Source organism: Chiloscyllium punctatum, chromosome 38, assembly GCF_047496795.1.
Source record: "Chiloscyllium punctatum isolate Juve2018m chromosome 38, sChiPun1.3, whole genome shotgun sequence".
Taxonomy (NCBI): Eukaryota; Metazoa; Chordata; class Chondrichthyes; order Orectolobiformes; family Hemiscylliidae; genus Chiloscyllium; species Chiloscyllium punctatum.
Window position 1 is genome coordinate 22,634,120 of NC_092776.1, and position 25,855 is coordinate 22,659,974.

At 40.6% G+C, this 25,855-nt stretch overlaps 1 protein-coding gene across 3 annotated transcripts in view; it reads right to left on the reverse strand.

Moving 5' to 3' along the window:
* atrnl1b (attractin-like 1b) overlaps positions 1-25,855 on the reverse strand; it is a 928,830-nt gene that overhangs the window by 888,961 nt on the left and 14,014 nt on the right. For all 3 annotated transcript variants that reach the window (XM_072557357.1, XM_072557356.1, XM_072557358.1), the window contains exons 2-4: positions 19,364-19,447; positions 15,475-15,588; positions 9,297-9,425 (exon numbers count right to left, since the gene is read on the reverse strand). In XM_072557357.1, the coding sequence (XP_072413458.1) occupies positions 9,297-9,425; positions 15,475-15,588; positions 19,364-19,447 (327 nt within the window). The remainder of the gene's footprint in view (positions 1-9,296; positions 9,426-15,474; positions 15,589-19,363; positions 19,448-25,855) is intronic.

Here is a 25,855-nt window from a genome sequence, read left to right on the forward strand (position 1 = left end):
CCATTCACAATATTAACATGAGGACCAGGAAGGCAAGTTCAGTGGTCAGTAGGGACAATAGAGGAAATTTTATATTAATACAGTGTGCCAGAAAGAGTTAGCAAAAGAAAAGGGCCAGTTTCAAACTGAAATTGAGAAAATGAACAGACACTGCAATACACTGCTTAAAATTAAAATTTACAATTTGTGAATCATTTGAACATCAGACTTTTTTAAAAAATAAAACTTGGTTAAATTTCTTTCAGCTGTGGCTTTATTTTTTACACTTAAAAGATGAAAAGAAAATCAATTGGTAAATCTACAGGAGCTGAAGCAACATCTTACATAATATCCTCAAACATTACCTATGACTTGCCAAAAAAGTCAATCTTCTGCAGCATTTTTTCTAATTTTTTTATGTGATGTCAAAGCTGTCAAAAGCAAAAGCCTTCCTTTTTCAAAAAGTCATGAGTTAAGCCAACTAAGTGCAGGATTTCAGCTCAATGCTGTTTTAAGTTCAGAAAATTAACATGTACACAAGCTTGTGAGTCATTCTTTTACAGGTGATTCACAGCAACTTCAGTACTGGAAAACACATTTTGTAGACACAGCCAATCCTGGAGTGCACAGTTAACTTTGTTTATAAGTGTAGGAAAACACTGTGCATTCATCTTCCATCACTGTCTGTATTCTGAGGTTTGACAATGACCCCTTCAGTAATTACAGCTTATTTTCCACTGCATTCTCATCATCTTTTTCGGTATAACCTTCATGACTATAGCCATCTTTTCAGTTTCACACAATTTTTTGGTGCTTGCTCTATGGATTCATCAACAGCACTGAGGCGCTTCTACTTCTACCATCAAAAGTTCTGAAGAATAGTCATATTGGACTCGAAACATTAACACTTTCTCTCTGTATATGCATGCCAGACCAACTGAGTTTCTCCAGCACCTCCTGTTTTGATTTCTGTGGTCAATGCTGTCCAGCAGTGACTGGTGCAAGATGCTGCAATGGCATGTTCCAATCTTTACTGCAGTGACTTCACAGTCCCAAAGGCATTAGATTACTGCCTAACACATCAAATTCAGTTGCACAAAACTCACCAATGCATGAAAAATCTGCATCCTCGGTGACACTTATCATGCATAGGAGCTCTTTTTTTAATACAGTATGTCGATTGTTGTCTCTGACAATGCAAAAAATGCAAATACTGCCAGCTTCATTTAATATTTTGCCAATCCAACTGCAAACACCTTCTGCCCCACTTCTTGAACAAAGCAGCAATGCAAACAGGACTTACAATGAGTTTCAGTAACTTGCTTTTTCAAGTGCAACATCGGTTTTAAAAATTTTCCACTACAATCCACAATCAAATAAGCAAAATTACTCTACACAGTGATATTACACCATTCATGACCTAAGGCATCCCATAGCATTTTAGTCAAAGAAATATTTTTGAATTGTCGGCACTCTCATAACATATTAGATGAAACAACTTAAACCAAGTTCCCACAATAGCAATGCACTATAGACCACAATGTCTGATTTAATGATATAAGTTGAGAGAAAACGTTGAGCAAAAAACCAGAAAGAAACTCACTGCCACACTGGCAGCTGGATTTTTCCTAACTTATCAGCTTGAAATTTTAAAACTTTTCATCTGAAATATGGTATGGTGAACAGTGTAGCACTTACACAGCATTGAAAAAAAATGTCAGATGGGTCAACTCTGAAGTAGAAATCTACAACCTAACGCTCAGATTAAAAATGCGACTAGATCCATGGTTGGCACTATTTTTGAAACAGCTTATTAGCAGAATTGTAACAGAATGCATCAAGGGGTCGAAACATGACTTACCGTTATTCTGTCTGTTGTAGACCAAAGCAGCTTATGAATCAAAATGAATATCATATTGTCCAAAGTTCAACTGGTTAACTACACTTGTAGAAAACACAGGAGTTTAATTATAGCCTTGGGCTCCACAGCTGTGTAGAGGTATGGAAACCACCTTCCATAATAAACAAGTGACACTGATTCCAGGTAGATGTCTGAGGTTGATACAATTCATTATAATAATTTCCCATTTCTTTCAAATGTTAATCAATATTTTGAATTCATTATTCTGAACTAAATTAATGTGGCTTGTAATATTACATTTTTCCACTAGATTTAGCTAAAATATTTTAGCTCGACAGCTGACTTATTTGCAATATGTTTCCTCAAAATAAAAACTGATAAAAATCACTTGATTACAAAATGGTTGCACAAAAAGTAATATTCGACCTTTTAAAATACACTCCTGCTGAAGCTCAACATGCACAATTAGAATCTTGTAAAATTGATTTCTCATTGGCCCTTGGTAGCTCCCTTTCCTTGTGGCCTGCATAACAGAGAGATTGATTGATGTTATTTTCTTGAGCATTACGTTAAGACTTGAGAAAATTCTAGATGTTTACCAAAGCACACAAACAAAATCTATAGCCAGCAAATATAATAAACAAACAATAACAATGGGTTAAACCAAGTCTGATTAAACTAAAGCTGTAAAAGAAACTTCAAAAGTTTTGTAGGGCTGAAGTGTTCTGTGTGTATATTCTTAAAAGCACAGGTAGTATTGAAACTTCATATCCATGTCAACACCAATCTAATATTTTGGTTGAAAATGTAATGACTTTAAATCAAAATCTTAAATAAAACTGCAAAAAGACATTTTTTCAAGGTTTTTCACCTTGCATGCATCAGGACATTCGCAAGAATATCTATTTGACAGGGAACACTGTCATTGTAAATGCTGTTGCCTTTTAAATTAGTATTCTTGAGAACGTCCCAATTAGTGCCACATTAAAATCTACAACAAATATTTTCACCAACAGAAGTTTTGCGCAATCAAATGTCTAACTGACTCTTAACAGAGTAACATTGTAATCGACAAAATAAATCCAATTTAAGGATGCAACAATCCAGCCAATTGGACTGTATGTTCCACATTATTCCTATGCATGGCTGAATTAAATCCAGCTATGTAGAGTTTCAGCTATGGTTTGCAGTCCACACACAAATTCATAATGTATTTAGCCACAATTACAACACTCTGGTAAATGGCGTTTATAAAAACTTTACACAGTAATTCCACTTGGATTAGCATTAACATTTCTCCATTCAGAGAATGCCTCAGGACTGAATAAATCTAGTTAACTAAGAATCCAAGGATTTCCATCTTCATACTGTACAAACAACCCGTGATCAATATAGTGCTTGCACCTCATCTTTCAAAGTAATAAACCCTATTGGTGATATTAGCATTAATCCATCCAGATTAAACCACAACCAGACAAAACCACAAATAGATTAGCCACAATCTAACTGAATGGTGGACCAGGCTCAGAAACATCAAATGGCTTACTCCTGCTCAAAATACTCTGGTTCTAATCACTCAACCAGAATAACTTGAAAAACAGGTCATCAAATCGCTACTCCCAATGCATTTTCCAAAATTACATGGGTGACTAAATTAAGATTAGATTCCCTACAGTGTGGCAACAGGCCATTTGGCCCAACAAGTCCACACCGACCCTCCGAAGAGTAAACCATCCAGACCCATTTCCCTACACTTACCCCTGACGAATGCACCTAACACTATGGGCAATTTAACCTTGCCAATTCACCCGAACTGCACATCTTTCAACTGTGGGAATAAAACAGAGCACCGAGAGGAAACCCATGCAGACATGGGGAGAATGTGTAAACTCCACACAGACAGTCGCCCCGAGGCTGGATTCGAACCTGGGTCCCTGGTAGTGTGAGGCAACAGTGCTACTCTAACAATTACTCTAACTGGCTAATATTTTGGGAAACCTTGCAAGGTCAAATAGATTATATAAATGCAAGATTTTACTTAATTACATTATATTCAAATCAATTCCATAAATCTCACATCAGTTTTTTTTCTTGATCAGATTCCTTTACTAAAATTTAGTTTCTAATGAATTAAGTTACAAAAATTAGTCAGGCACTGAGGGATTGACCACTGGACTGGAAATTTTGTCAATAGTTTTAAAATCAACCAGTTCAGACAAGTTAACTTGCACGTTTGGAGCAGGTAGGTTGAACTTGTCTTCTAGTCCATAGGTAGAGGCATTACCAATGTGCCACAAGATGTATTTGTGTTTCATCCCCAATTATAGTAATCAACTTTTTATGCATGGTGAAAATGATAGCCACTACAGTACAAAAGCACAGCACTGAAATCTTCATATATTTAAATTTTTTTTTAAATACAATAACTATATCTATATCTTGCATCTACAAACCAATAATTGTTTCAGTTTACTCCTGTGAGCACAGGTTGAATTCCCTTCCGGAAAACAATTAAAATATCCTGTTAACATAAAATTACCAATATATGGTGCTGACATAGTATATTTGTTGGTCACTTCAGTGCATTAGTGCACAAACTGCATTGATTGAATACAACAATCCGGATTCCCCTCAATTTGCAGAGGGGAGGAAAAAAACATTTTCTTCATTACATTGCCCTTGATAATGACAACTGATCCAACTATTAATGAGATTCCCATTTAACTACTGGGACCAAAACACTGCACTCCCTTTCCCCACTACTCCATATTATGCTGATATAAATTGTAAAACACAATTTACAATGCAGACACTGTTTTCATTTTAGAGAAATTAATTACAAGACACTAGAGTTATAGACGTATTCACTGTTGAAAAAAAAGTCAAAAATAGCTTGCATTGGAAAAATAAATTTGGGTGACTGAACATATTTCCATCCATGTATGGGCAATGGTTTCAACAAACATCTGGAGGATTCACATCCAGGTATTAGTTTCCTGCAAACAAAGTTTAAGAGACTGAAGAGATTAATTAAAATAATTTATTCCCCTATAATGTTAAAAGATTAAATTGTACTCTCTCACTGGACATTAATGTAATGTTAAAGGGTTAAACTGTACTGTCTTTCTCCAGAAGCTGAAAATTCTGGAAGTGGGTGAGGGTGACATTCATACAGGAATGTGGATGAGTCACACTTCATTTAAATAGCCATTTATTATCATTTTACTGCTATTATCAAATTAAAACCTCAGTCAGTCCCTTCCGTTCAGAAATGCTTTCATAGCCATCTCCAGCCAATTAAATTTGTTTGCATGATCATCCCCTAATACTGAAGTATATCACACCTACATTGTCTTGGGGAATCACGGAGTCAGGAAATTGTTTGCATAACAATTCCCCAGGATTAGGGTATTTACATTATCTTCGAGGATGATCTCACCCTACCATTGTACCTGGGGTAATATGTGGTTATGGGTTGAGTGTCCACATTACTTATGTTCATTGCCAACTGACCTGTATAAAAGGGATGCGTTTTCTTTGTTTGGAGCCTCTTTTGACGCAACTTTGCATGCATGACGAGTGTCAAAGGGGGTCACCTAGCTTGTACAGGCTTTAATAAACGTTAACTGTTTGCAGACGTTGATGTGTGCAAATTGCATCTCGTATGTGAAACCTTGGGAAAAGAACCTAACATACCACTCGACCAGTCAACATACAGTGGCCCAGACGTTCTGGTCGTACAGTCATACTGTCATAGAGATGCATTGCATGGAAACAGATCCTTCGGTCCAACTCATCCATGCTGACCAGATATCCCAACTTAATCTAGTTCCACCTGCCAGCACCTGGCCCATATCCCTCTAAACCTTTCCTATTCATGTACCCATCTAGATGCCTCTTAAAATGTTGCAATTGTACCAGCCTCCACCACTTCCTCTGGCAGCTCATTCAATACACGTACCACCCTCTGTGTGAAAAAGTTCTCGCTTAGGTCTCTTAAATCTTTCTCCTCTCACTCTAAACCTGTTCCCACTAGTCCTGGGCTCCCCCAACCCAGGGAAAAGACCTTGTCTATTTATCCTATCCATGCCCCTCATGATTTTATAAACTTCTATGAGGTCACCTCACAGCCTTCAATGTTCCAGGGAAAACATCTGCAGTCTATTCAGCCTCGCCTTGTAGTTCAAATCCTTGAACCCTGGCCACATCCTTGCAAATCTTTTCTGAACCCTTTCAGGTTTCACAACATCCTCCCGATAGGAGGGAGACCAGAATTGCATGCAATATTCCAAAAGTGACCTGACCGATGTTCTGTACAGCCTCAACATGACCTCCCAATTCATATACTCAATGCTCTGACCAATAAAGGAAAGCATACCAAAAACCTTCTTCACAATACTATCTACCTGCGACTCCACTTTCAAGGAGCTATGAACCTGCACTCCAAGGACTCTTTGTTCAGCAACACTCCCTAGGACCTTACCATTAAGTGTACAAGTCCTGCTAAGATTTGCTTTCCCAAAATGTAGCACCTCGCATTTACCGAAATTAAACTCCATCTGCCTCTCCTCAGCCCATTGGCCCATCTGATCAAGACCCCATTGTAATCTGAGGTAACCTTCTTTGCTGTCCACTGCACCTCCAATTTTGGTGTCATCTGCAAACTTACTAACTATACCTCCTACGTTTATACCCAAATCATTTATATAAATGACAAAAAGTAGAGAACCCAGCACCAATCTTTGTGGCACTCCACTGGTCACAGGCCTCCAGTCACCACTCTTTTTCTTCTACCTTCGAGCCACTTCTACATCCAAATGGCTAGTTCTTCCTGTATTCCATGAGATCTAACCTTGCAAACCTGTCTCCCATGGGGAACCTTGTCAAATGCCAAACTGAAGTCCATATAGATCACATCCATCATCTGCTGTCATCAATCCTCTTTGTTACTTCTTCAAAAAATCCAATCAAGCTCATGAGACATGATGTCCGCACGAAGCCATGTTGACTATCCTTAATCAGTCCTTGCCTTTCCAAATACATGTACCTCCTGTCCCTCATGATTCCCTCCAATCAACTTGCCCACCACTGATGCCAGGCTCACCGGTCTCTTGTTCCCTGGCTTTTCCTTACCACCTTTCTTATATAATGATGCCATATTAGCCAACCTCCAGTTTTTTGGCATCTTACCTATGACTGTCGATGATACAAATATCTCAGCAAGGGCCCCAATCACTTCCCTAGCTTCCCACAGAGTTCTAGGGTACCCCTGATTAGGCACGTGGGGATTTATCCACCTTTATGCATTTCACGATATCCAGCACTTCCTCCTATGTAATTACGGACATTTTTCAAGATGTCACCATCTATTTCCCCATATTCTATATCTTCCATGTCTTCTCCACAGTAAATACAGATTCAAAATACTCGTTTGGTATCTCTTGCCACTCCTCACAAAGGCTGCTTTGCTGATCTTTGAGGGGCCCTATTCGCTCCCTGATTACCTTTTTGTCCTTAATGTATTTGTAAAAACTTTGGATTCTCCTTAATTCTATTTGCCAAAGCTATCTCATGTCCCCTTTTGCCCTCCTGATTTCCCTCTTAAGTATACTCCTACTGCCTCTATACTGTAAGGATTCACTCAATCTTTCCTGTCGATACTTGACATATGCTTCCTTCTTTTTCTTAACCAAACCCACAATTTCTATTCGTCATCCAGCATTCCCTACACCTACCAACCTATTCTTTCACCCAAACAGGAATATACTATCTCTGGACTCTCGTTATCTCACTTCTGAAGGTTTCCCATTTTCCAACCAGCCCTTTACCTGCGAAAATCTGCACCTATCAGCTTTTGAAAGTTCTTGCCTAATACAGTCATAATTAGCCTTCCTCCAATTTAGAACTTCAACTTTTAGATCTGGTCTATCCTTTTCCATCACTATTTTAAAATGAACAGAATTATGGTCGCTGGCCCCAAAATGCTCCCCCACAGACACCTCAGTCACCAGCCCTGCCTTATTTCCCAACAGTAGGTCAAGTTTTGAACCTTCCTTAGTAGGTACATCCACATACAGACTCAGAAAATTGTCTTGTACACTCTTAACGAATTCCTCTCCATCTAAACCCTTAACACTGGCAGTCCCAGTCTATGTTTAGAAAGCTAAAATCCCCGACCATAACCACACTATTATTCTTACAGATAACTGAAATCTCCTTACAAAATTTGTTTCGCAATTTTCTGCTGATTATTAAGGGGCTTATAATACAATCCCAATAAGGCATTCACCCCTTTCTTATTACTCAGTTTCTCTGAAAGATTTCAAGAAAAGATATCTGACCAGAGATGCACATCGATATACGATGGATGTCACAAACCACTGACTACATGAGAATTAGGAATATTGGAACAGATGCAGGCCTTTCTGCCCTTTGAGCCTGTACCACCATTCAATGAGATCATGGCGGATCTATGGCCTAACTCTATACACCTGTCTTTCCATAACAAAAGTTTATCTTTCTCAGTTGTGAAATTATCAACAGCTCAAGCATCCACTGCCATTTGTGGATAGTTCCAAACATCTATCACCCATTTTGCATGTACATGTTTCACGACATCTCTCCGGAACAATCTGGTCCTAATTGTCAGACTACGCCCCCAGTTCAAGAATTCTGAACCAGTTGAAAAATAGTTTATCTTTATCTGCTCTGTCATTTTCTGTTAATTTCTTGAAGAATTCAATTGAATCATGCCTTAACCTTTTAAATTCTAGAGAAAGCAGGCCTAATTTGTACAACCTCTCCTCATAACTGGATTATTATTCAAGAAATGCTGTTAGGCAGAAAGGTCGTAGTCTAACACTAGGTAAATTTACAGTACTGAACCCCAAACACACCCACATTCGCATCCCATCTGTTCTCTTGCATACTCATTCACTGCCACAATGAAATGCTGTTTAAATATTTTCAAGCTTTTCATCACATCAATGAATGCCTACCAAAATACAGTAGTAGTATAAAAAGTATGGCTTGTTTCCCCGACAAAGCAGTTAAATTTCAAATACATTCCACAGTTGTGAAGAAGCTAGCATTGTAAATTCCAATCAGAAATACAGATATTCAGGTGCAGAAAAGGTTTTAAAAAAACACCACAATGGTATTCATTACGATTGCCATACTTGGGAAGATTCTGGCTGTGGACAGCATTTTACACAGCTCTTTCCAGTCATCAACACCACTTTTAATACAAAATTAAAACAGATGTTAAGAAAAAGCACATATATTGTAAACCTCCAATTACCATCCTCATGCTAAACAGTTAAATGCTTTAATTTCCAATATCCCACAAACAGCATAATACAACTGTGACAAATGTCAGCTTTTTAAAGTCATGATTATCTGAAGTCATAATTATATCACAATGTTCTCAAATATAAATGTATTTAATAGTACTTACGAGTAAAAAATATTAAATCCAGTTAAGTTATAAGCAGCATCACTAAAAAAGTGCAGTAATGCATAGCCAGATGTGGTAACCACTTCAGGTACAGTCTCATTCCCATGCACCTCTGGAATTATCAGACCACTGTGGGAAAATGAAAAAGTGCATCAACATCAGAAAATAAGAGCACAATAATGTCAGAGACACTCACGAAAACATGGTAATCCAAAAAAGTAATCTTTCTCATATTTACACAACATGAGTAAAGCAATTCAAACTTTCAATTATGAATTATGTTTCAGCATTATGAATAAATTATAATTTGTAACTTCTATTACGAGAGATAAACACGTACAAAGACAACTTTTATTTATCGAGCGACGTTAACATAGCAAAGCATTCCAAACCACCTCACAGGAGCATTATAAAATTAAGTATGACAGCAATCTAAAGGAAGGGTATTAGCTAAGATTAGATTAGATGCCCTACCGTGTGGAAACAGGCCCTTCGGCCCAACAAGTCCACACCGACCCTCCGAAGAGTAACCCACTCAGACCCATTTTCCTCTGACTAGTGCAGCTAACACTATGAGCAATTAGCATGGCCAATTCACCTCACCTGCACATCTTCGGACTGTGGGAGGAAACCGGAGCACCTAGAAGAAACCCATGCAGACATGGGGAGAACGTGCAAACTCCACACAGACAGTCACCCAAGGCTGGAATTGAACCTGGGACGCTGGTGCTGTGAGGCAGCAGTGCTAACCATTGAGCCACCGTGTCACTCCTAAGATGATGATCAAGATGATCAACTGGTTGCTTTCATTTTCAAAAACTTCTTAAAAGCAAAGTGGAGCAGAATTCTAAAACTTGGGCCAAGCTAAGAGAAGGTGGAGGAATTGTAATTGGGGATGCACAAAAGGCCAGATTTTGAGGAGCACTGATATCTTGGTATATCAAGGGCTGTAGGATATTAGAGAGATAAGAAAGGTCAAGGTCATTGGTGGATATGAAAAACAAGAAAAGCAACTTTAAAAAAACACAATAATTACTTCACCAGAAGTCAATATAGGCCTGCAATCACAGGACTGAAAAGGGGAACAGGACGTGCTGGGAGCTCAAACACAGGCAGAGCTTTGGAGGACGTAGGTTAAGGGAGAGTAGAATTTGGGACACCAGACAGAAGTACATTGAAATAGTGATGGTTAGAGATAAGAAAGGAATAGATGAGGCTCTGTGGCAGCTGAGATGAGACAGAGGCAAGGACCTTCATTCTCTCCTAACGTGCAGTGTCAGTCCAAACATCTGCAAGGTAGACATAACATTTGTGACTAACACAGCCTTCAGTCATACTGCCAGTTCTCATGGCGATAAAGGATTGTCTCGATAGCTTTTAAATTTGGCATTTAAACCTTTTAGCCCAGAAGGTCCTGGTCAAGGTAACAACTTTCTGCTCATGAAATTCACTGTTCAACTTACACAACTCACATGCTTGCATTATGCCTAATCGCATGAAACACTCATCCCAAGAGTCAAAGACCTCTAGCATGCCTGACACTACATTAGAATCCACAACAGAAGATTCCAGCCAAAATGATAATAAATCCTACTTTAAAATAAATGAAATATATAGACCATATGCTTCCACATGGAGAAGCTGCTGCTCAAAAACAAGGAGAAGATAGCATAGAACATGCTTTCAGAAAGAAAAAGGTGAATGATGCTTGCACAGAAATACTGCTCAGATTTGAAGGGGGTGGGGGGGAATTATATACCTTATCTCTAGAACATTTTAATGACCTCAATTGGTTTCTCAAGCCATTACAGTATTTTGAAACTGATCAGAGGAATTATTACCATCTACATACAAACATTAAACACTTTCAATGGTAATATGGAAATAAAGCTGAGGAGAAGCACAGGCACTTACTAAAGATTTTTTTTAGATTAGATGAGATAGTGTGGAAACAGGCCCTTCAGCCCAACAACTCCACACCGATCTGCAGAAGCGCAACCCACCCAGACCCCATTCTCCTACTTTTACCCCTTCACCTAACACGATGGGCAATTTAACGTGGCCAATTCACCTCACCTGCACATCTTCGGACTGTGGGAGGAAACCGGAGCACCCAGAGGAAACCCACACAGACACGGGGAGAATGTGCAAACTCCACACAGTCAGTCGCCCAAGGCTGGAATTGAACCCGGGTCTCTGGCACGGAGAGGCAGCAGTGCTAACCACTGTGCCACCGTGCTGCCCACTAGTTAGTCCACAATGGCTTTTTAGATTACTTACAGTGTAGAAACAGGCCCTTTGGCCCAACAAGTCCACACCGACCCTCCGAACAGCAACTCACCCAGACCCATTCCCCTACATTTACCCCTTCACCTAACACTATGGGCAATTCAACTAACCTGCACATTTTTGGACTGTGGGAGGAAACCCACACAGACATGGGGAGAATGTACAAACTCCACACAGATAGTTGCCTGAGGTGGGAATTGAACCCGGGTCTCTGATGCTGAGAGGCAGCAGTGCTAACCACGGTGCCAGTGGTTTTTCTCCAGAGAATTATATCGCACCAAGTTCCACTTTCAAGTACCAGGCTGTACCATGCCAAAAAAAAAATCTTGCTTCAGATATTCATAGAAAGGAGGAATGGCAAGTTTTACATTTCTCCAAATTTTCAATGTTCAACATTAAAAACTAAAAACACGCAATGGAAAATCCATATTTTGAAATGATAAATGCAAAGACATCAATTTGCAATCTTTCTGCTCCACCCTTTCACACACTTTAAAATTAGACAAGCAACTTCAATAAGTAAAACATGAAATAGTTTCCTATATTCCAATGAGATAAAATCAACTCATAAAGGTGAATAGCAAAGATCTTTTCGCTCAGGTAGGGCAGTTCAAAACTAGAGGGTATAATTTTAAGGTGAGAGGATAAAGATTTAAAAGGGGTGCCAAGGGGGCACTTTTTTTTGACACATAGGGTGGTTCATACATGGAATGAATTGCCAGAGGGAGTGGTAGACACAAGTACAAGTACATGGATGGAAAAGGTTTAGAGGGATACGAACCAAACGTAGGCAAATGTGACCCGTGTAGTTTGGGAAATATGTCTGCATGGATGAGTTGGACTGAAGGGTCTGTTTCCATGCTGCATGACTCTATGACTCATAAATCCTGAGAGTTTTAAAATGGTGCAAGAGTCGTTTTTGGTCTAACTTTTTTGACAGAAGATAGCTCCTCCAAACTTGCATTGGAAGGCCATAACAAACAGGTACAGGAGTATTCCATTTGGGCCTTTGATCCTGCTCTGCCATTCAACAGGATGATTGCTGATCCAACATTCCTCATAGCCGCATTGAACCTAACCATCATCGGCCTCTTCCATTGCCACAAAGAATCAGACTGCAATTTGGAGGAACACCACCTCATCTTCCACCTGGGCAGCCTAAGGCTGGAGGACTCAACACTGAGTTCACCAATTCCAAATAACCTCCCTTCCCCGACTCCCTTCACAACCCCTAGCCCCTACCCCCCTACCAGATTTATTCTTCCCCTTGACCAACCAGGTCGCACCCTCTGCCTGTCTTCACCTATCCCCTTTTCACCACCCAGCCCCCACTACCCCCTTTATCTGCAGCTTCCCCTACACCCACCCCCAATTCTGAAGGGGGTTACACCCAAAACATCAACTTCTCCACCTCCTGATCCTGCCTGGCTTGCTGTCTTTTTGTCTCTAACCATCCAGGACAAAACAGCCTACTTTATTGGCACCACATTCATAAGCATTCACTCCCTCCACCAACGTTTAATAGCAGTTTATACTATCTACCAGAAGTACTTCAGAAATTCACTAAAGATCCTCCAACAGCAATTTCTAAACCCACAACCACGTCCATTTAAGGACAAGGACACCACCACTCACTATCCTGACTTGGAAAAAGATCACCTTCGCTTCATTGTCGCTGAGTCAAAATCCTGGAATTCCTTCCCCAATGGCATTGTGGGTCAATCCACAGCAGTCAGACTGCAGTGGGTCAAGAAGGCAGCTCACCACTATCTTCCCAAGGGCAACTAGGGACAAGAAACAAGTGGCTGGCCATCCAGCGATACCCACATCCCATGAATGAATTTTTAAAATAATCTTAAGAACGCCATGTTTCAGTGAGATTACCGGTCATTCTCCTAAATTCAAGTTAATAGACCCGACCTGTTCAGCCTTTGTTCATGATGCCTTCACATCAGGGATTACACTTGTGAATCTGCTCTGAACTGCCTCTAATGAAACTATACCATTCCTTAAATAAGGGGACCAAAACTATTCACAGTCATCTAAATGTGGTCTCACCAGCACCTTGTACGGTTGCAGTAAAACTTCCCTATTCTTATACTCCAACCCCCTTGTGCACAAAAGACAAAAGTCCCTTTGTATTGCGGTTTTCTGCAGCTCTTGTCCATTTACATTATATTCTGTTCTTTATTCAGCTTCCAAAAATGAATGACTTTGCATTTTCCCACATTATACTCCATTTGCTAATTTTTTGCATATTTACTAAATCTACCTTAGTCTCAAGATTTTATTCCTCCCAAACTCCTTTTCCACCAATTTTAATGTTGCGTGCAAAATGGTTACAGTTCGTTCACTCTGTCCTCCAAGTCATTAATATCTATTGTAAACAGTTAGGTCCCAACACTGACCTCTGAGCGATCCCCTTAATCCCATTCGCTGTTGCCAGTGAGCCAATTCTCGATCCATGAGCCCCCACATCATCTCCTCTGCCCTGACCTTCTCCCCAGACACGCCCACCACCCCTCCCAATTTATCTCTCCACCCTGGAGGCTCCCTGACAAAGGGTTTTTGCCCGAAACGTCGATTTTCCTGCTCCTTGGATGCTGCCGGACCTGCTGTGCTTTTCCAGCACCACTCTAGTCTGGTTTCCAGCATCTGCAGTCCTCACATTCACCTAATTCTCTATTCATGCCAATAAGTTACCTCCAACACCACTGGCTCTTATCTTATGACAAGCTTTTGTGAGATATTTTGTTGAATGCCTTCTGTACGTCAAATACAAAACTTGTACTGGTTCCCCTCTATCAATTCTGGCTGAGACTTGGTCAAAAAAATGAATAAATTAGTCAGACAATATTTCCCTTTCATGAAGCCAATTAGATTTTGATTTTCCAAATTTTTTGCTAAAACCTGCTTAATATTTGATTCCAATGCTTTTCAAACAATATGTTCAACTAATTTGCTTACAGTTACCCACTGTTTGTTTCTCTCCCCTTTAATGATTGGGGTGTCACATTAGCAGTTTTCCAACCCTCTGGTACTTCCCCAGAATCTAAAGATTTTTGAAAAATTAAAACCAACGCATCCACTATCTCTTTGGTATTCCAGAATGCAAGCCATCAGGGCCAGGGGACATATCTGACTCGAGCCCTATTAATTTGTTTAATACTAACTTCTCTCGTATCGTATTTAATTCCTTCCCCATGTTCTTTAGTATTAATGAAATGTTTGAAGTACCTTCAAATGTAAAAATGCAAGCGAAATATCTGTGCAACTCCTCTGCCATTTCCTTGTTCCCCAAACCATCTCCACAGATTCATTTTCTAAGGGTCCTGTGTTCACTTTGACCTCTCTCTTTAGAGAAACTCTTTTTGTCACCTTTTATATTCCTCGCCAGTTTGCCCTCATTTTGTTAGTCTTTATTATCTCTTTAGTCCTCCTTTGATGGAGTCTGAATTTCTCCCAATTTTCAGGGCTATCACTGACATCAGCCTCCTTACATGCTTTACTTTTTTAACTAAATACTCTCCTTGACTTCCTTAGTTAGCCGTGGTGGCTTGTTTAACCCTCTCAGAATCTTTCCTCCTTACTACGATATATTTTTGCTGAGTTATGAATTATTCCCCACCCCTTTCCAAAATCTAGATTTCAAACATTAGCCAGCTCTCTCCCCACAGATGTTGCCTTACCTGCTGCAATTTTCAGCATTTTTTTATTGTTTTCAGTACAGATTCCAGCATCTGTAATAATTTGCTCCTGCTGGAATATCAACCATGTTAAACATGTTCACACTAATATGCAAATAACCTCGGTAACATTGCTGAGTTAAAACTGAAAAACAGCAGTACACGCACACATTCAGTTGGAATAGAAAAATTCTCAAACTTACCTGAACACAGCTATCAAAGGTGCATATATTGAATCACCATCATATACGTACATATGGTCCCAGCTACATTCTGTGGCAAAGTGGTTAAATCGCAACCTTAATACAGCATTTGGACTATAAAAGAAAAAATAAATTTATTTCAAAAGAGTTCAACTTTGAATCCTTCAGCTTTTCAAAAGTAACAGTTACTACAGTGGTTAATTCAGCCTTAGAACCCCTCAAGCCAGCTGACTTCTTTACAATTGGTCTTAATAACTTCAATAGTTTATTTAACACATTTATCTCAATAATCTGTTCCATATCCCCTTCAGTTACACTACTTTTAACCTCTTCTGTAACACCTCCACCATTACTCTCAAGTATGAGGTGACCCTTTTATTCAAAGGGTTGCAACTTATATTATTCTTATACGCCTGCATTCCAAAACAACCTTTGCATCCATGTTACGTTGACTGAAAATCTTTCTTCACGATCATTTTTGTTTCACTTCTACATATTTCCATCTTTTCTTGTTACTTATTTCACACACTAATATCTATATGCTGAAATAGCCAAAAGATCTTCAGAAATTTAGGAAAGTTTTGATTGGCCCACTCCTCTGTCCAGAAGCAAACACCCCACAACTCAGCCTTTCATGTTTTCCAATTAACCTGTTCAGAGATATTACTACACACTTCTGAAGCAGTTGGGACTCAAAACTGGGTCCCCTGGCCCAGGATAGGGACAGCAACTCAGTCTTTTTCGTTTTTGATGTCCGCAAGTGTTATCTCACACAACCAAAATGAGTTTTCTCCCCACCCACCCATCGTGTTTCTAACTTAATAACTACCAGTACTAGATCACTTGTGCTCAATTGATTAATTTACATGCAAAGTTCATTCAGGGCAATGCAATAACATGAAAGGTGAGGGAGAGAGGGAGGGGAGCATATCAAAATTCAATTCAGCTTTAAAACAAAAATCTGATGAACATCACCTCAACCAACTCTAGAGATAATCTGATCAAGTTTGGCTTTTGTGACACAGTGGTAGCATCATACTGTTCTGTATCTGTACAATCGTCTTTACTGTCCCATTCTGAATACCAACACCTTGATAACTTGCTATGATCTCTCCACCATAATTAGTTTGTCCAGTACTGGAATAGTTGTTATTTTGGCATGCAACTCTTATACCCATCATATTATTTAAGCCATTTGATTTGAATCCAACACCTTGTTTTTAATTTTTTGTAATTATCTCTACACCTCAGTTAATCAGCTTACAGTTCATCCTTTCACTTGCTATCAGCTATTGACATTTTACTCTCACTGTCTGACACTCGATCACTCGCAAAGATATATTATTCAGCCTGTCAACACTCTACTCACCCTATTTATATGATCTTTTGCTCTCTCTGCCTGTAAATTCTGTGCCCATGTCCTTCCTTTCACTTCACCTGACAAAGGAGCTACACTCTGAAAGCTTATGATTTCAAAAAAGCTTGATAGATTATAACCTGAAGTGCGACTTCTGACCTAGCCTTTTATATAACATCTCAAACTCCATGAATTGATTGTCCATCTTACTCAATTTATTAAATAACGATCAGCAAGTCATTCCTTTTGTAAACTCTGCCCATTAAATCATATTAGAATTTCCAATTCTGCTTTAAATTTTCTGAAAATAAAAATTTTGGCCCTTCCTGGTAAGGTTAAAGGCAAAGTCTAGCAGCATGACTTATTCATTAACAAAACAGCAATTCCCTTTTGCTTACATCATCTTCTCACCTGAAGAGATCAATGTTAATCTTCTATGTTTCATTCTAATATCTCTATATTGAATTAGGCTGAGAGAAACTTTGGTATTTATAGAAAGCAGAACGTAAATCTATGGTATAGTGTTAGTTTCTACCTTTTCTTTCTGGACCACTTACCTGTCCAGAAACCAATTCACACTGGGGAATAACTTAGTCCCTGCATATTTTTAAATTCAACCTGCTCAGAGATATTATTACACACTTCTAGAGGAGGCGGGACTGAAGCTTGGATCTCCTGGCTCAGAGGTAGAGACTGTACCACAAGAGCCCCATTTTCACAGCTCAAACCTATAATCTTCTGATAAATAATGAACTACACTAAAGTTAGATGCATTATTCATTAGGCCATGCGACCACCGAGATATTAGTTTCAAGATTCAAAACCTAATGCTCTCAATCAACTCTGCAGCTATCTGCTCAGCCTTAAAAGTGACCCGCATTTCTAACTTTGACTTTCATCACCCTAAACCTAGCATATGCTTCTTTGCAGATCACGTTCTATTATAAAGAATTTATGTCTCTTACACACCATTTATACTTCTGATCAAAATATACTTAACCTGAACACTGTCCATCACTTAGAGTCATAAACAGCATGGAAACAGACCCTTCGATCCAACCTGTCCATGCCGACCAGATATCCCAACCCAATCTAGTCCCAACTGCCAGCATCCGGCCCACACCCTTCCAAACCCTTCCTATTCATATACCCATCCAAATGCCTCTTAAATGTTGCAATTGTACCAGCCTCCACCACTTCTTCTGGCAGTTCATTTCATACATGTACCACCCTCTGCGTGAAAAGGTTGCCCCTTAGGTCTCTTTTATATCTTTCTCCTCTCACCATAAACCTATGCCATCTAGTTCTGGACTCCCCCACCCCAGGGAAAAGACTTTGTCTATTTATCCTGTCCAAGCCCCTCAATTTTGTAAACCTCTATAAAGGTCACCCCTCAGCCTCCAACGCTCCAGGGAAAACAGCCCCAGCCTATTCAGCCTCTCCCTGTAGCTCAGATCCTCCAACCCTGGCAACATCCTTGTAAGTCTTTTCTGAACCCTTTCAAGTTTCACAACATCTTTCCGATAGGAAGGAGACCAGAATTGCATGCAATATTCCAACAGTGGTCTAACCAAGGTTCTGCACAGCCGTAACATGACCGCCCAACTCCTGTACTCACTGCTGTGACCAATGAAGGAAAGCATACCAAACGCCTTCTTCACTATCCTAACTACCTGCAACTCCACTTTCAAGGAGCTATGAACCTGCACTCCAAGGTCTCTTTGTTCAGCAACAGTCCCTAGGACCTTACCATTAAGTATATCAGTCCTGCTAAAGATTTGCTTTCCCAAAATGCAACACCTCACATTTATCTGAATTAAACTCCATCTGTCACTTCTCAGCCCATTGGCCCACCTGGTCCAGATCCTGTTGTAATCAGAGGTAACCCTCTTTGCTGTCCACTACACCTCTAATTTTGGTGTCATCTGCAAACTTACTAACTGTACCTCTTATGCTCGCATCCAAATCATGTTATTGTGGTATTTGATGGGGCATTTTATCTATCTATCCCTTTCAACTTGTTTCAGTGAACAAGTTTCTCTTCAAACACCACCCAATCTCTAATTTACATTCTGTCACTCTTGTTAGGTTATATCGTCCATTTCCAATGGAGGGAGAAGGGCATTCTTCATTCCCTTCCAACATCACAAGCTTAAGAAAAATCCAACAAACAGATGTAAATAGATGAGAAATCAGTGCACTTTACCATATCTGCTACACAATTTAAATTCTATCAATTACTTCCAGCATAGATCCCATTGCTTTAAAAAGCCAACAGTTGAGAACTTCACGCAAACAGTACATCCTTTATACACAAAGGCAAACTATTTTAGAAAGAGACCAACAATAAATAGTAAGAAGTTAAACAGTACACAAGTTGCTACTGTAATCATCCATGAAAAGCTTCAAATAGTATTTTAAAAAGGTAACTCAATCCATTGGATCAAAATCAAGATTAATGTCTCTCAAACATTATTGATCTTAAACTATATGATGCAATTCAAAACAATTCCAGAAACTAGATATACTTACTATCCTTCAATTAACCATGTGCATTTAGTTTTATATTTATAATTTATTGGTCCATCTGTTAAATATCCTGATGGTTCAGTTAATCTGAAAAATATAATTGTAACATCATGGTTATAATGTGTTATCTAACAATTTCCCCAACACACCCTTCGCTACATGATTTTGACTTAGACAGTTACGTTGAACAAAGAATAACTACCCTTTAATTATGGTTCATCTTTGGAGCTAATTTAAATGCATTCCTCCAGCTGTATTTCACAGTTGCAGTCACATTGATAAAATACATAATTTTTAAGATGCGAGAATGTATTTTCATGTCACTGAATAGTAAGGTAAACTTACGCAGTGATTAATGAATGAAACCAACCTGGGAATAGACTTCTCCAGCATCTGCTGTTCTCACTATTATCTAAGATAAGTACAATGAACATTTGTTGACAACAAATTTCAGCAAAATTATATTGCTCAGTTTTTGTATTGCAGAATAACTCATGTTCAATGCTAACACATGGAACAGCTACAAATTTAAAACCCACTGTCACCATCAAATATTCACACCAGAAATGGAATGAGTCAGATGCCAAGAAAATCTGACAGGCTCCAAACAATGTCCTTCAACACTTGCATGTAATACTTCCACAACACCCCTGAAACATTTCATTTTTAAAATCCCTGTCCTTGTGAAATTCTTCCAGATAAGTAGGTTTTGCACCAATTTTCCACTGAACTCTTTTATATTTGGAACTGTCCACCAAAGCAAACGTACACCTTTTCAAATCTCTATTTTTGAGAAATATTCTTCGGCCACGAGCTCAGACGCACATGCAGGCTTCCTCCTGATCCCTCTGACCCACACAACCCAATCCTTCAGAAAACCCAAGACCACCCTCCTCAATGACTTTATGCAAATGGCAGAATGAAGTACCCTACGAACAGTGTACTAACTGAATGGAGTGCCATGTTGGTAATTTGGTGCCTGGGATTGCAGTATTTTATTTTCTCTCTAATGATGCAATTTGAAAAAAGGTGTTGTTTTTTTCACTTTCAAGTGGGAGACTGTAACTTCTTGTTGCTTTACCTAACTAGAAACTAGGTTTTCAAAGTGATCAATTAAGTAAATACGATTGCAGTGGTGTGGCAGAATAGGTACAATGTCATAACAACATGTGAAAGCTCGATTTGCTGCCCCCAACAGTTGCAATAACTGTTACGTGAACTATGGCTGACATTCATTGAAGACCAGCCCCAGTGATGCACATATAATTTAATAACAAATTTTAAATGCCTTTGGGAAGGGTTTACATCAAGGTCACGCTTTCCAATACTTGTGCACTTCATAAGGAAGATAATACAAGGAATTGAAAATGTCACAAAGTTACGTTCAGCCAAGCAAACAGGATAGTTCCTCTGTACACTGCCAGAATAACATCAGCTAATAGAAAATAGAACATTACAGCACAGTACAGGGCCTCTGACCCTCGATATTGCGCTGACTTGTGGAACGAATCTGAAGCCCATCTATCCTACACTATTTCATTTTAATCCATATGTTCATCCGATGACCATTTAAATACCCTTAAAGTTGGCAAGTCTACAAGTGGCAAGTCCACACTGGAAAAAGACTTGCAGGGCATTCCATGCCCCTACTACTCTCTGAGTAAAGAAACGACCTCTGACATGTGTCTTATCACCTTTAATTTAAAGCAATGCCCTCTCATGCTAACCATCACCATCTGAGGAAAAAGGCTCTCAATGTCCACCCTATCTAACCTGTCTCAATTAAATCACCCCTCAACCTTCTTCTCTCTAATGAAAACAGCCTCAGGTCCCTCAACCTTTCCTCATAAGACCATCCCTCCATACCAGGCAACATCCTAGTAAATCTCCTCTAAACCCTTTCCAAAGCTTCTGCATCCTTCCTATAATGCAGTGACTAGAACAGTACAGAATACTCCAAATGTGGCTGTACCAGAGTTTTGTACCGCTGCAGTATGACCACATGGCACTGAAACTCAAACCCTCTACAAATAAAAGCTGGAACACGGCATATCTTCTTAACAACTCTATCAATCTGGGTGACAACTTTCAGGGATGTACATAGACACTGAGATCCCTCTGCTCATCTACACTACCAAGAATCTTACCATTAGCCTAGTACTCTGCACTCCTGTTACTTCTTCCAAAGTGAATCACCTCATTACTTTTCCGCATTAAACTTCATTTGCTACCTCTCAGCCCAACTCTGCAGTTTATCTATGTCCCTCTGTAACATGCAACATCCTTCAGCACTATCCACAATTCCACCAACCTTAGTGTCATCCGCAAATTTACTAACTTATCCTTCTATGCCCTCATCCAGGTCATTGATAAAAATGACAAACAGCAATGGCCCCAAAACAAATCCTTGTGGTACACCATTAGTAACTGACCCCCAGGATGAACATTTCCCATCAAACACCACCCTGCCTTCTTTTGGCTAGTCAATTTCTGATCCAGACCACTAAATCACCCTCAATCCCATGCCTCCATGTTTTGTGCAATAGCCTTGTATGGGGAAACTTACTGAAGTGCCTTACTGAAATCCATATACACCTCATCAACCGCTTTACTCTCATCCCTCTGATTGGTCACCTTATCAAAGAATTCAATAAGGTTTGTGAGGTATGACCTACCCTTTATAAAACCATGTTGACTATCCCGATTCAACTTATTCTTTTCTAGATGATTATAACTGCTGTCTCTTATAACCTTTTCCAAAACTTTACCCACAAGTGGTTAGCACTGCTGCCTCACAGCACCAGAGATCTGGGTTCAATTCCTGCCTCAGGCGACTGTGTGGAGTTTGCACATTCTCCCCGTGTCTGCGTAGGTTTCCTGCGGGTGCTCCGGTTTCCTCCCACAGTCCAAAGATGTACAGGTTAGGTGAATTGGCCATGCTAAATTGCCTGTAGTGTTAGGTAAAGGGTAGACGTAGGGGTATGGGTGGGTTGCACTTCGGCGGGGCGGTGTGGACTTGTTGGGCCGAAGGGCCTGTTTCCACACTGTAGTAATCTAATCTAATCTAACCGAAGGCTCACTTGTCTATAATTACCAAGGTTGTCTCTACTCCGCTTATTGAACAAGGGGACAACAGTTGCTATCCTCCAGTCTTCTGGCACTATTCCTGTTGACACTGACAACAAAGATCAAAGCCAAAGGCTCTGCAATCTGCTCCCTGGCTTCCCAGAGAATCCTGGGATAAATCCCATCCAGCCCAGGGGACTTATCCATTTTCACACTTTCCAGAATTGCTAACACCTCCTCCTTGTGAACCTCAATGTAGTAGCCTGTATCTCAGCATTCTTCTCAACATCGTCAGTATTCACACTGGAAAAAGACAAAAAAAAAATTCATTTATTGCTTCTCCTATCGCCTCCGATTCCACGCACAACTTCCCACTACTGTTCTTGATTGGCCCGAATCTTGCTCTAGTCATTCTTTTATTCCTGATGTACCGATAAAAAGCTTTAGGATCAAGGAAAACCTTATCTGCCAACGACTTCTCATGTCCCCTCCTGGCTCTTTTTAGCTTGCTTTAGGTTTTTCTTGGCTAACCTATAGCTCTCAAGCACCCTAACTGAGCTTTCACGTCTCATCTTAATATAAGCCTTCTTCTTCCTCTTGAAGAGGCATTCAACTTCTTTAGTAAACCACGGCTCCCTCGCTGATAGGTACATACTTATCAAGGACACGCACTAGAATAAGCTCCACATTTCAATTGTGCCCATCCAATGCACTTTCCTTCCCCATTCTATGCATCCTAAATGCGTCATAACTGCCTTTTGTCCAGCTATAACTCTTGCCCTGCAATATATATCTATCCCTTTCCAATCGCTAAAGTAAACATAACTGGTAATAGCGACCACAATTCAAAGTGCTCACCTACCTCCAAATCTAACAACTGGTTGGGTTCATTACCCAGTACCAAATCCAATGTGGCCTCGCCCCTGTTGGCTTGTCTGCACACTGTATTGGACAGAAAGGCCACCTACTTGCTGAACGTTTCAGAGAACACCTCTGGGACACCCAGACCAACCAACCCAACCACCCCGTGACTCAACACTTCAACTCCCCCTCCCACTTCACCAAGGACATGCAGGTCCTTGGACTCCTCCATCGCCAGACCACAGCAACACGACGGCTGGAGGAAGAGCGCCTCATCTTCCGCCTAGGAACCCTTCAACCACAAGGGTTGAACTCAGATTTCTCCAGTTTCCTCATTTACCCTCCCCCCACCTTGTCTCAGTCCCAACCCTTGTACTCAGCACCACCTTCCTAACCTGCAATCTTCTTCCTGACCTCTCCGCCGCCGCCCCCCCCCCCCCCCCCCCCCACCCCACTCCGGCCTATCACCCTCACCTTAACCACCTTCCACCTATCGCATTTCCAACGCCCCTCCCCCAAGTCCCTCCTCCCTACCTTTTATCTTAGCCTGCTTGGCACACTCTCCTCATTCCTGAAGAAGGGCTCATGCCCGAAACGTCAATTCTCCTGCGCCTTGGATGCTGCCTGACCTGCTGCGCTTTTCCAGCAACACATTTTCAGCTCCTGTCTGCGACCTGTGTCAGGAAATCCTTCTGCACACATTGAATAAAAACTGACGCATCTAAAGTACTCAAACTATGGTTTTCCAGTCAAAACTTGGAAAGTTAAAAAGACCCCATAACAACTACCCGGTTACTCTCTCTCCCTTCCAGAATCATCTTTGCTATCCTTTCCTCTACATCTCTAGAACTATTTGGAGGCCAGTAGAAAACTCCCAACAGTTTGCTTGTTTCTAACCTCAGCCCATAATACCTCAGTAGATGAGTCCTCAAATGTCCTTTCTGCCTCTGTAATACTATCCTTGACTAACAATGCCACACCCTCTTTTACCATCTTCTCTGTCCTTACTGAAACATTTAAATCCCAGAACCTGCAGCAACTATTCCTGTCCCTGCTCTATCCAAATCTCCAAAACGGCCACAACAAAGTCCCAGGTGCCAACCCACGCTGCAAGTTCACCATCTCATTCCGAATGCTCCTGGCATTGCAGTAGACATTTCAAACCACCTTCCTGCTTGCCAGTGCACGCTTGCGACCTTGAAACCTTATTTCTGACCTCATTCTCGACCTCCTGTACACTGGAGCTACAAGTTAGGTTCCCATCCCCCCGCTGAATTAGTTTAAATCTTCTTGAAGAGCATTAGCAAATCTAACCCCCCAGGATATTGGTACTCTGCTGGTTCAGATGTTGACCATCCTGTTTGTAGAGGTCCCTCCTACCCCAGAATGAGCCCCAATTATCCACGTATTCAAAACCTTCCCCCCTGCACCATCCCTGTAGCAATGTGCTCAACTCTTCTCTCCCCCTCTCCATGTTCCTTGCCTCACGAGCACATGGCATGAATAACAAACCAGAAATGACAACTCTGTTGGTTCTAGCTCTAAGCTTCCACCCTAGCTCCCTGAATTTCTGCTTTAAATCCCCATCCCTTTTCCTGTCTATATGTTTTTAGTGCCTATGTGAACTACCACTTGAGGCTGCTCCCCCTCAAGGATCCTGAAAACACAAGCTGAGACTTCACAAACCCTGGCATCTGGGAGGCAACACACCAACCGTGTATATCTCTAGTTCCCACAGAACCTCCTAGCTGTCCCCTAACAATGGAGTCCACAATGACTAATGCTCTGCTCATCTCCACCCTTCCCTTCTGAGCATCAGGGACAGACTCTATGCCAAAGACCTGTACCCCATGGCTTATCCCTGGTAGGTTTCTCCCCGGCACCGCCCCCCCCACCAACAAACAATATACTTGTTATTGAGGGGAAAGGGCATAGGGGTTCCCTGCACTGTATGCCGGTTCCCTGTTACCTGACTGCAACTGATCTGCCACTTTCTCATACCTAATGTGTGACTACCTCCCTGTAACTCCTCTCAGTAGCCCCCTCCTCCTCCCGAATGATCTGAAGTTCATCCAGCTTCAGTTCTCTAAAGCGGTTTTCGAGGAGCTGGAGTTGGATGCACTTCCTGCTGATTTCATCTGCAGGGACACTAATGGTAACCCTTACCTCCCATATTCTGCAGGAGGAACATTCAACTGCCCTAACCTCCATTCCACTATTCTAAATTCCCAAAGACACTATTGAAAAATCAAAAAAGACAAAGAAAAACCTTACCAATCTGACGCACAGAACGTTTTTGTTTGGTTATAATGTACGTACAGCTCCCCATCGCAAAATAACCTTCCTATCATGAAATATCCCCCATGTTAAAAAATGCAACTTTTAGCATCCAAAGCTTGCTATGAGACTTATGATTAGATTCCCTACAGTGTGGAAACAGGCCCTTCACCCAAACAAGTCTACATCAACCCTCTAAAGAGTAACGCACCCAGATCCATTTCCCTCTGACCAATGCACCTAACGCTATGGGCAATTTAAAATGGCCAATTCATCTGGCCTGCACATCAT